The sequence below is a fragment of the Ixodes scapularis genome, unplaced genomic scaffold (genome assembly GCF_016920785.2).
Source record: "Ixodes scapularis isolate PalLabHiFi unplaced genomic scaffold, ASM1692078v2 PGA_scaffold9__187_contigs__length_104089568, whole genome shotgun sequence".
Lineage (NCBI taxonomy): Eukaryota > Metazoa > Arthropoda > Arachnida > Ixodida > Ixodidae > Ixodes > Ixodes scapularis.
Window position 1 is genome coordinate 79230959 of NW_024609884.1, and position 12986 is coordinate 79243944.

Here is a 12986-nt window from a genome sequence, read left to right on the forward strand (position 1 = left end):
AGGTGGGATGGGAGAGGAAGACAGTGGAGGACGAGGGGAGAATGGGAGAGCAGTAGGAACATTAGAGGGGCAAGGAGGTTTTTCTCCTCCTTCTAAGCCTCCCTAGTGCTTGCCCTTTCTCCCCTTGCCTGGCGTTGCTTTCGCCAGTACTGCACGCAACTAGTGACACGGAGTACAGCAACACCTCGCAAACAATGAGTGTTCTCAGAGGTTCAGTGTTCTAAGTTCTCCTTCATCCGAATTGTTAGATTGAACTGTAGTGGTACCGATTCTCGCGCTCACTGTCGCCACACCCCCAAATGTTTACGCCAACAAATTTAAGAACTGTCTAAGCGCGCCCACCCCCCTTTTTTTTTGGGGGGGGGGGGGGGGAGGGGCGGGGGGGGGGGGAAGCCGAGCTATTCCCTTTATGGTGCAGGCGGGTGCACACAGCTCTTAACCAAGCCACGGTTGCCCAAGCTCTTTGCCACAATGTTTCACGTATTTTCATGCACCTCACACCTCGACAATGTGCCTAATGCAATATGTGGAAAACGTTTTCAGGGTCACCATCTAAAACAATTTCCGAAAAACCTGACTATCTAGAAATGACGAAATTCTTCCTTCAATTAAGGAAGAGTTATTCTCCTGTGGAACGTGGAATGACCTATTAAGTCACCGGCTTGAAGTTCACACAGAAAAGAGCACCCCTAAGAAAACTGTGCTTGTGCTCAGCAGTACAATTCCAGAGACTGCAACAATATCAAGTTTTTCGGCCCTGTTATCCCAGTGATAAAAAACTAGGTACTTCAAGTTGCCCTGTAGGGTTTCGGATTTTCACGATGTGTAATTTAGGCCCGGTTTGCTTAATATACTGAGTTTTCCCAACACATATTAGAAACCCAAACTACTAAAATAGACTAAGAGACAGATGAAGATCACACACGCACCAAAGAAAGGAATCAACTTTGAGCCTAGCACGACTTGAAATTGGAATCTTGCAACTAGAAAAGACCACATCAGTGTATGCTAAGAAAGACCAATGAAAATGCCAACAATTCATACAGTGAAACGTCCACTGTTGGCTGGCTTGTTTCTGTTGCCTCCCCCTTCCCAATCCCAGTGAACCTGTCACGTAAAACCGAAAAATTACATAATGTCATCGCACCCAAAACGAAATGAAGGAAGGTAATGATGGAAGTACTGCTTCGGATTAGACAATTAAAAATATGCATACTTCAAAACAGTATGTCCACCGTGCATGACCTGAATGTGCCTATGTTACCATTACAAAGGTGTGAGCACACACAACTCCAGTTTTTAAAAAAAAGAACACCAGGGTAAAACAGAAACATGCACACTGATACATCTATGTAAAACAGCATACTAGCTGACTAAAAAAAAGCAACGAAAAGTAGACAGACCACACTATTTGGAAGTGCCAGAGATTCCTCAAACGGAATTTTCCCTGAGTCTCGTGAACTGTCGAGCCCTTTTCCCGCCCTTCCCTCCACTGCTACCACGTATGGAACACATAGGACCGAGTCTTGTTCCACAGGCGGTACACAATGTCGGTGTCCAAATCAGGGTGGCCCATGAAGGGTGGCGGTTCTTGCGGTGCCTGCCCCAGCCAGGCGAGTGCTTCCTGGCCACTGGCGGCTAGGTGTTCACCAAAGTCTACGTGCGTGAGCCCGATCCGCTGCGCGAGAATCCCCGTGATGAGAACGTCGTCCACCCAAAAGTACGGCATCCCGGCCGACGCCCGATACAGGTTGAAGACCACGTCGGGCGACATCACAACCCCCCACCCCGAACAGTACGGTGGGTAGTGGTTTCCACGGTACTCGCGAAAGCTCACCCGCCACTTGCTTCGTTGGCTGCGCTTGACGTAGGGCCGCCGAATCAAAACGCACATCATTAGGTTGGGCGGCGCCAGCGCGCCTAAAGCGTCACGCAGGTACGACGTCAACTGAAACAGGTCCATGAACACGTCGTCGTCCGTCTTGAGCACGTACCGCGCATTGCGGCAAAAGTAGGTCACCCACTTCAGCCCCATCACGTGCTTGTAGGTGAGGTTACGGTAACTGTCCACGAAGTTCCCCATGACCAAGTCGCCGTGGAGGCTGCCCTCCCGCACCAGCGCCTCCTGCGTCTGGGAGTCATCCGCACGTCCAACCATGAACACCAGGGCCATTCGCTCCGTGGTGGCAGCCCGCAGCACACTGGCGTTGCCCCACGTCTCACGGATGGCCCGCCGCTTGTCCCAATGGGTTGGTGCCGAGTGCACAAACACAACCAGAAACAGGTCCTGAGGCCCCCCACACCGGTCACTGTTGAGCACATAGTGGAAGTCGCTCCGGTCCAGCAAAGTCCTCGGGTCGGAGTGTTCGTCGAGCACGGACAGGTTGTAGGCTCCCTGAGGGCTGGTCCAGGCTGGCGTGGCTAAAGGCGGCTGTGCTCGAAGCAGCTGGTGCTCCATCAGCGTGTTGGCGAAGTACCAGAAACTGTGCACCAGCGAGGAGAGCATCAGGAAGCCCAGGATAGCCAGGAAGCTCGAGCGACGCTCACGGCCCAGCACCAGCACCCGAGGCCCCAGCATGCTGCGCCTGCAATGGACATATCTTGTTCAACGGGGCCTCATGCAACAAGAGGACCTCGCTCATTTTACTCGCAGTCCCAGAGCAGGTGGCTGGACCCAAAGTTAATCGGACTGGCACGTGTTGTCAGAATAAATGCAATACTTCACTCTGTCATTTACCCTTACAGTAATATTCAGAGCCTATATCATAAAAAAGTTACAAAATTAAAAAAAATAACGTATATAGAATTTATTACATTATGAGTGTGGTTGCAATCTTAAACAATTGTGATGACTTTTTTTTTCTTATTGCTCTTCCGTCTATTTATGATTTCAATGCCACCACACCGACGCATTTTTCCAGTGAATTATCAATAAATAACAAGAATGGGAGAAAGACCGCATCAAAGTATCATTAGTATCCAACGGATGCCGGAAAAAGATGTACTACGACAGTGGGAAAGTCAGTCGTACACCGACGCAGTTGCCGCGTCTGTGCTATGCGATCACCAAGCCTTGTGGGGCAATCATTACTGGGGCAGTTGAGCAGAATGGTCGCGGTGGTGTGGCCACTCCTAGTGAACAGTCCTGTGCTATCACGTGGGACAAATGCTCCCGGCAGCTTCACGCACCCTGCAGAGTAAGTAAAATGGCGTAATTATAGTATTTTTCTCCTTTTCCATTTGCTGGAAGCTTCTTTCTTATTGGCGAGGGAGAGGCCACGCGTGCAAAATGTCCCCACGGCACTATCGGGGAGCGACCGTGCAGGGCACGGAGTTTTGTACGAAAGATATTTACGGTAGGAGTTTGCGAAATGTAGACCTTGTACTGCCGTCTGGCGACCTGGAAGCCTCTTCAACCTTTGAACGTAGCGTAATTGCGACCGCTGCTGAAACCGCACGGCCGCACGACGGTCGCTTGCCGCAATACTCGGATAAATTGGAGGACCACTGCCGTAGTCTGCTCCCCACGTGGAGTTATATCCAGTTTTTCTGAATGCCTCTACAAAAAGACAGATAGAGCATTTGCTTCCTTGTCTGCAATCGTCGAGGATAGCTCTTCTGGAATACCTTAGGTAGAATCAGGAGTACAGCGGTATTTACCTTCAAATTAGCCATGATGGACATTACGAAAAGCAACATCAAGGAACTGAAGAGTTCATTGGATGAATTTCAAGCCCATATAAATTCCCCTCTAATTATTCTGGGGTGTCGGGTGATAGAGGAAGCAAAAAGTTCGTCTCCAGAGGTATTTTTTAGCTGTATTCTTCAGTTATTGAGGTAAAAATTGCAACAATTTTGTGCGCCTCGCCCTTTTCCCACTAAAAAAAATATAAGATTATTCATAAACTAGAAACAAATAAGTGAAATAACTTAAATTTGTTCCGCACAAGTACCAAATGCCTAAAAATGAAATAAGAATTCAAATCAACTATACACTTGTATAATAATTGTATTTACAAAAAAAAAAAAGAAAACTTACAAACACTGCAAAAAAAGAAAAAAAAAAAACAAGAAAACTGCTTTCGCAGTTTTTTGAGCTACCTAAAATTCACACATTTTCGGAGGAATAGTCAGGTTTAACTCTACCCGGAATATTTTTATTATCCATAAATTCAAAATAGCTATTGAGCAAACGGCAAATGAATGTTATGCCAAAACCAACATTTAAATTTTCTCGCACTCTCCAGTAGGGTGACGTCACTATTGTCTTGTGACCTTTAAGTCAAACAGGATGTCTAAAAACCACACACACATACTTCGTGCAAGTCTTTTTTTTTTTTTGCGTGAGTTTTTTTAGCATTTAGTTTACACGGTCAAATTTCTTGTGACCGGCGTCGGGAACAAGCTCCAGTGCTCCAATATTACAACATTTGACATCATGTTTTCAGTGTTGCCAGTAGACTCTCTCAGCCTCTAGACTATACTTAGCAATGCAATAACTTTGCTAAAAAGAAAAAAGAAAAAAAAAGAAAGATATTGTGATCTGTAATTTGTATTACTAGTTCAGATGTGTCTATTTACGAGTTGAACCCCTTTTGAGGCAAATCAGTGAATATCAAAATTTCGCCGAAGGATCGTTTTTTTCATAAATGGCTAAGACAAAAGTTGCCACATAAAATGTAGTTCCAAGAAATTTGAGCATAGAATATAATTCCTCCCTTGCTCCCGAAATCAGCTGCAAAGCTAAAGCAGCAACAGCCCCAAGAGCAAAATTCTGCTCACACGCAAGTCTCCAGAGAGGCTCCGGCCATTCCCGCGTTGAAAGAGAAACTGCCGTTAATTTCACAGCCTGCCGGCCAACACATAGTTGCGTCTTCCCCGCTCGTGAAAGTGAAACAAAAACACACGGGAGAAGGCCACGACCAGCGCGAAGCGTTCCAGCTTAAATAATTAAAAACCCCTCTAGCAAGGAGAGAAAAAAAAACACAAAAAAAACCTTTAAGTGAGAATGCAAGTACCGTAACCGAAACGCTCCGCTGGCTACGCACACATAGCCCTTGCAGCACAGCACTCGAACTTCAGCTACCAAGAAGCTAGGGCCCCGAAGGCGAAATGCCCACTGGGGGAAAATAAAACAGACGACTAAACACCATAATAATAAATATATATATATATATATATATATATATATATATATATATATATATATATATATATAAATTATTCCAAATGAAAAGCGCCGGCATTCCGATTGCGACTACTTCAAAGAAGCAACGACTATACAGGGTGTTATACAGAACATGGACCAAGATTCATGTAAAAACTCCGCATTGAGATTCAACTACAGTCGCGGACGACATGAAAAAGCTCAGGCGAGCGCGTTGTTTAAATAAGGCCCCCGAATAAGAAAGGTAGCGACATCTTCCTCCTCCTCTGATGCATACACTTTTTTTTTTTTTTTTTTTAGCACTCGCGGGTCGACGGTAGCGCCGCCTGAATAGCTCTGAGACAGCAGGCGCATTTCATATAACTCGAGTCAGAGCGCAGTGGAAGGCTCAAAGGCACGCATACGCAGCGGCTAAAAGCGCACTGTCACGGTGTACCAGTCGCGACGAATGTACTCGAAGAAAGACGACGAAAACCGTGACGTTGCGCTTTCGGCGTTGCTTGATTAGCGACAAGGACTCTTGGCGTCCACTACGCTCGGACAGCTTGTCTGTCTGGCGCTTTGACTATTTGGGCGTACAAAAATTCGTATAAATAAACCAAGGAACGAAGTGCATTGAAACTTTTCACAAAGGTATTTTTAGGGGGGTGCATTTCTCATACTCGAATTTCGTGCGTATGCTTCAGGAAAAAAAAAATATATCGGAATGCGTTTACTAAGTTTCGGTTTCTTACAGACGGTTCCACTGCTTACAAATAGCACAGTCCACACGTGCTAAATCAGCCCAGCCAACTCTCGCGCGCAACTGCGGCCAGCCAGAAAGTGCGCGTGCATAACACACAAACACAGCAATGAACGCGCCCTCAAACGCTTTTATGGAAAGGTGTATTCGCGGTGAGAAGCTCGCTAGGGGCGCTTCTGTTTTCCTCGCTGTGAGTAGCGCACGTGGAACACACGAGGTTATGTTTCACATTTCATTGTGCATAGAAGCTTGGCATCGCAAGCGCTTGTACCAACAGAGGAAGTTGAAGTATCCTCACTCTGAGTTGTGAACAAAATTCCACCAGGCGACGAGACCCAAACTACTCGTTGAGAATAGACCGGTCCCACCAGCCAGTTCGACAACGCCACCGCTGCCGCAATGCATCGAGATAACTTTAACCTTTCAGCACGTGCGAAAACCCCGCTGTAGCTGTGCGCGTGTGGAGCACGAGACAGCACGAGCCCTCCAATGCACGGCCGTCTGCATCCTGTGAACTAAAGTTACGGCGGCGTCACGCATGCGCCGAACGCTTAGTGAAATCGGTCTACTGGCTAGATGCAGCAAATAGGGAACCAAAACCTCGGCGGTCCGTCGATTTTTTTTTTTTTTTTTTTAAAGGGGGGGGGGGGGGTAAAATGCGGGCGCTTTATCCCTTTACCGCATGGTGGGCCATATAAGTCACACACAAGTAAACAACATAAAATATTGCTACAGTGATTTTTGCAGAAACTGCATGAGGACACAGCAGATATGGCACATCGTTTCCCATCCAATGCCAAGCGAATAGACGCCCCGTTTTGGCCGGAAGTCCCGCTTTAGAGGTGGCGCATTTCTGCGCCCCGTTTCACGCCCCGTTTTCGTGGGAACATGCGAAAGTTGCGAAATGAGTGCGTGCTAAGCGAGTGGAAGAAATCTAAAACAATACAGAATACATTTTATAAAAGTAAACATACTATCAAAATGCTTCCTCCCGTTGAGTAAATTCAAAGCTCTTTCTGTGTTTCCATATCTAAATATGTTCTGTTCGCACATACGTTTGTGCCAGTGCCGTAGCCAAGAATTATTTTCGGGGGACAAAATAGATGCGTATATTATAGACGCTTTACACACGCGCCAGATTACAGCCGCCCTTGTTGACCTTCTCTTGTCTTACCGAGATTCTGAGCCACCAGAGAGGGCGTTGAAGAGCCTCCACAAAAGCCTATGGCTGAGGAGAAGGAAACAGTAGTATCTAAAATGGTAATAACTTGTCCTGCTATGGTAATGACGAAGTAATGTAAACAGAATAAAAAAAAAAAAAAACTAAAAAAAAAAACTGAAGGGCGGTTATGGCGGCGCCCATGCACAACCGGCTGGATTTCGAGAAAAGGGGGGGGGGGGGGGGGGGGGCTGAAGTGCTTTGTGCGGGGCACTTTTCTATATTGGTGTATCTGACATGCTGCGGTTTTGTTTAAAAATTAAGAAGAGAGATGATTGTGTACTGAACTAAACGAAAAACTTAGGCAAAAAAATAAAATCAATTAATCGTACAGAAAACTAAATAGCAGCATAACTTGCTTCTTTTTTCTTTTTTTTTTTTTGGGGGGGGGGGGGGGGCGCTCTTTGCTTTTGTTTTGAACATCTATCGGACACATGGTCGTAGCATATGCCAGTGGCGCTGTGAAAGCCTTCAAACGACGTGATTTCGTGCTTTTTGTTTCTGTCTTAGTTTCGTCGGCATGGCTGGCTCTGACAGTCTGCATTCGCCACTTAATAGCCAAAATCACAACTTCGCTTTATTTTTTAAGACGTAATTGTTTCGGTTTAGTGTGACGAGGGGATGCACTTCAGCGATTAGAACGCATTACAAAAATAATTATTGAAGTTCAGTTCATTTTCGCCACTCCGCACTGTCGTTCAACGCGGAAGACAACATCAACTCAAAGAAATCGTTTCTTTACTTCAAGTTCCCTTTGTTAAATTTGTCCAAATCTAAAAATCTGTTTATAGAAACTAATAGTCCACTGCGGGACAAAACCAAAGCGAGGGAAGCATTTGCAAAAAACGGGTCTGTTTCTGTGGTGCTTCGCTCCAGAGTACGCCGAAATGCCGTAACATCAGGGGGGGGGGGGGGGGGGGGGTTCATAAGAGCGTTACGCTGTATACCTGCCGCGATCCTGGCGGTGAGACAGCAGCGGAGGCGGATACGCCAGGCGCCTGCATGTTCTACTGCAGGTGGCTATGCAGCAGACAATCGATGGAAGCCATAGCAGACAGCAACGCGCGACAACGGCGAGCCTCGCGTCCGCTCGCCCTTTCCGCCAGCATTTCTACGACACACCGCCAGGATCGCGACATCCGACAGCATGACACACCGGCTCCTATGACGCAATTTGATCCCACTTCGGGACCAGCTTCGGTGCATAGGCGGGATAGGACGGCACACGCATAAGTCGGAGAAGCCTTCTAGAGCACCGTACTTCTACTGACCTAATCAGGCATGAGACGGGTGCTATGGCAGGCTTGAAGTTTTCAGGTACCGAGCAAATTAGAATAGCAGTGCCACAATTGTAATTACCGTCCCTGGGGAAAAACACGCGCACACACACGCACACGCGCACGCACGCACGCACGCGCGCGAAAACTTATGTTAATGTGACTAGATGTTGGCACAGCGAGCGTGATTGAAGGGATACTGAACCGAAATCTGAAGTTTGAAAAGTAATGCCCGAGCGAGCTTCCCGGGTTCGTCCAGTACCCAAAGATGTGATTCATAATTTCATACAGATCAGGGGTCCCCAAACATTTTGGCTAAGGGGCCGGATTAGTGATCTGTCGCAGTCTCATAAACCAAAAAAACTGATCTCTATTATAGGGGGCTGGATGGCGTATTCAGCAAACATGTATGAAGCCACCGCAAGTAAGCGGCTTGTCCTGGAAGTGAGTGCTTGGCAGGTTTTGGTTCGAAGAGCGTCGAAGGCGCAGGATTTTCGATTGTTACCTCAAAAGAGCCTGCTTGTTACGCAGTAAAAGCGCATGTAGATCCGAGAAGTATCATGCGAAGCCATTCAATGAAAACATTTTGAGATTCTAGTTGATCAAGTGTGCATATGTCCCAAGTTCAAATGTCTCATTTTCGGGATTCAATTCCAGGAGAATGATTATTAAAACCCACTCAAAGACAGCGGAAAGCACGGAACAAAACAGACTGAATGCACTAGGAAGCCCAGCAGACGCCCGACTTTCGGGACAAGCATCAAACTTCTGGTTGCTTCACTTGCGCCCTCCTCGGAGAGCGGCTTTGCGCCATCCATTACAACTCTGTAATGATAAAATGGGCATCAACCCCATTTCGATTCAAAGGGCACATCGGATCGGTCAACATAGAGCGAATGGGAAAAGGCCAATTATTGTAAACTTTGTGTCGTGGAATGAAAAAGAAAGCATATTACACGCGGGGTTCAAATTTAAAAATACAAACTGCAGTGTCTCAGAGGATTTTAGCAAAACACTTTGCGATAAAAGATGTATGTTATGGGATTTTTCAAAAGAAATAAGGTTAAACAAGGCTAACAAAGTCTTTGTCGTACGATAAGCTGATCGTGAATAGAGAAGCGTATATCTGGGATACTGAACAAAAGAAGGCGGTCCTCGTGCATGGTAATAGACATGTAAGAACACAAGAATGACATAGACCTTTCGCTCATACAACTTCTAATAATGTATCCCTATCTTCAAATACTCGCCCGACGGTTCTGTTGATAAACTGCCGCAGTCTTAAAAATAAAGTAGACGAGTTTTTCTGTTTAGTAGAGGCAATACAGCCATGCGTATTCATGGGCACTGAGTCGTGGCTCGATGACTCTGCTTAATAGCGAAGTGTTTCCTAGGGGCTTTGCAGTCTATCGTAATGACCGCAACGCGCATGGCGGTGGGGTGTTTTTATTGATAGACTCACGGTGGGCAAGCAGTGAGCTTCAAGTGCCGCCAAATGATACTGAATCTGTTTAGTGCAGAGTACACTTGCCCAAAGGAGGCACCCTTGTATTAGGCACTTTACTATCGTCCCCCAACAATAAATAATATCGATGAACTTGGTCAAATACTGTCCACTATCTCTGATAGTTCTATTATTGTAGGAGGGGACTGCAATCTTCCCAATATCAATTGGGCAGGCACTGCATATACTTGTGATGACAGTTCCACCTTGTATAAATATTTTAATGATCTCTTTATTGCATTTGCTCTAAACCAATTCGTACTCTCACCAACAAGAAAAAACTATTTTGGACTTGTTACTGACAAATAACCCTAGTATTATTTCAAATGTCTCCATAATTCCTGGTATAAGTGATCACAGTGCATAAAATAAATAGGGTGTCAAAGCCTCCACGCAAGGTAATGATGTACGGACAGGGTAATTATGAAAGTATTTCGTTAGTGCTCTCAACATATTTCCCTTACTTTTCTGATCTCAGTAAGAGTGCGACGTTAAAGAATTATGGGGAAACTTTTAAGCAAAAAATTAAGGTGCTCGCTGATTATCACATACCATCCAGGACTATTAGGGAAAATATTAAACATAAACCATGGATAAATGCTACAATTCGAAAGCAAATAAAACGTAAAAGTCGGGTTTACAAAAAATATAGAACAAATCCGTCCGATATCTTAGAACAAAAACTTGAGGAGATAACCGCAAATCTTAAAAAAGACATCCAAGAAAGCAAACTAATTTTCTAAGAGTCTTTTGAAAACACATTAAGAAATGATCCTACTGAATTCTGGAAATTCGTTAGGGCCAATAAAAAAGAGGATACTTCAATTCCTGGTTATTGAAGGATGGCAACTTAGTGAAGAGTGATTTGAAAAAGCGGAATCTTTTAACACATACTTTAAATCAGTTTTTTCACCCCGCGCTCTTGGAGGTATTCCTTCTGTGCCTGATAGAGTAGCAAGAACTGTTATGCCAGAAGTGATAATAGGAATGGACGGGATTATAGCACTTCTAAGAGACCTAGAAACTTCAAAGGCATATGGACCAGATGAGCTCTCGCCGGTAATTTTTCACAATTGTAAAGAGGAAATTGCAAGATACCTACATATAATTTTTTAACAAATCACTAACAACTGGCATAATTCCCGACGATTGGAAAAAAAGCAAAAGCAACTCCAATTTTTAAGTCAGGATCAAGAAATCTTGTTGAAAACTACCGCCCCGTGTCTCTGACATGTGTTGCGAGCAAACTCTTGGAGCATATATTATATAGCTCAATATATAACTTCTTAAGTTCCAGAAATTGTTTCTCTCCTCCCCAACATGGTTTCCGTCGTGGCTATTCGTGTGTAACTCAGCTAGCTGAATTTACACATTACCTTTCAAACGCCATTGACAACAAAAAACGAGTAGATTGTATATTCTTGGATTTCTGTAAGGCGTTTGACACGGTGCCACATCATTTGTTATTGAATAAGCTTACATTAATAGGAATTAATACAAATATTATAAATTGGGTTGCTGTTTACTTATCTCAGCGAGAACAAAGTGTTGTATTAAATGGTCAAAAATCTTCACCTGTACTTGTAACCTCGGGGGTGCCTCAGGGAAGTGTACTGGGACCTTTGTTATTTCTTATATTTATTAACAACATTTGCGAGGGGATACAGTCAAACATCAAGCTATTTGCGGATGATTGTGTATTATACAGAGTTATAAAAAATGACGCAGACGTCTGCATGATGCATAAAGATTTAGGTTTGTTAGAACGCTGGTGCGATCATTGGGAAATGGGCTTGAATATAAAAAAGTGCAAATACATGTGTTTTACTCGATCTATTTTTAGCATGGCTACATATACGACAAAAAAAAAAAAAACTATAAACTTGAGCGGGTAGATAAACACAGGTTTTCGGAGTCAATTTTTCGAATAATCTAAAATGGAATGACCACATAGATAGTATTGTAGCAAAGACAAGATGTTATTTTTTATTCGGAGGAATTTTAAGAATACATCTCGTAGCGTAAGACAAACATTATATTTTTCTTTTATACCAATTTTGGAGTATGCCTGTGTTATCTGGGATCCGCCTCAGTGTTACCTCGCGATTAAGTTAGAGCGAATTCAAAATCAGGCATTAAGGTTTGTCACAGGCAATTATAGTCCGTACTCGAGCTGTACAGAAATGAAGAACAGACTGGGTTGGGACCTTCTTAGACTTCGGAGAAAGTGTTTGCGGTTAAAATTCTTTCACAGTATTTATCACGGGGAAACGGGCATTGAAAAGGGTCTTTACATTCTCGAACCACACCATGTATCTTCAAGGCGGAATCATTCTAAGACTGCGGCAGAGTATCGTTATCGTACTGACTGTTTTTGTTATTCATTTTTGTTCAAACCGCCCGGGAGTGGAATGCCCTTCCGGAAGAACTGATAGCTATTATCAATAATGACGTTCTTTTATGACAGACTGCAGAGAAGCGTGGTCGAGTGAAAATGTAGTACTGGATGATTGTCGATTGCGTTACTGAAAATGTTTTTTGAATGCGTTTTTCTTTTGTTCCCCCCTGCATAATGCCTAACGGCGAAGCAGGTATTTGTGTAAATAAATAAATAAATAAATCCAGCCCTCTATAATAGAGATCAGTGATTTCAACACAAAAATTATTGTTTCTGTAAGTATTAAAAACAGCAAGCTAAAGTGAATGAACGCGTAAGCTTCAATACTTCAGTATTTAGCTAATTATGACCTTACACGTAAACTGTGACTAAGAAAATTCACTAGGCATGAATCTGGAAGATTCGCCCGGTGCAAAATACTCATGAGAATGAAAAATCTAATGCTGACAATATGTAATAGTTGGGACAAAGGGCATTAAGCACAATGTACACGAGAACGCAAAGAAACTTTAACAAAGTTAAAGAGACATGAAGCAGGGGACTAAGAATGGTGACGCTGGTGACAATGTTCAATTAATATTATGGCGAGAGGACCCACGTTACGATGCAGTTTCTCTCGTTCTTTCATGCATTTTCGTTTTGCGCATTTGGAGCGCGTTGAAAGTGCCGTTTCTTTGCC

The 12986-nt window shown here is 44.3% G+C and overlaps 1 protein-coding gene across 3 annotated transcripts in view; it reads right to left on the bottom strand.

Moving 5' to 3' along the window:
• Positions 1 to 394: 394 nt before the first annotated feature.
• The window catches only part of LOC8036579 (beta-1,3-galactosyltransferase 5), a 182466-nt gene continuing 169874 nt past the window's right edge, over positions 395 to 12986 (bottom strand). For all 3 annotated transcript variants that reach the window (XM_040209818.3, XM_040209819.3, XM_029988922.4), the window contains one exon: positions 395 to 2585. In XM_040209818.3, the coding sequence (XP_040065752.1) occupies positions 1496 to 2578 (1083 nt within the window). In that variant the 5' untranslated portion in view covers positions 2579 to 2585 and the 3' untranslated portion in view covers positions 395 to 1495. The remainder of the gene's footprint in view (positions 2586 to 12986) is intronic.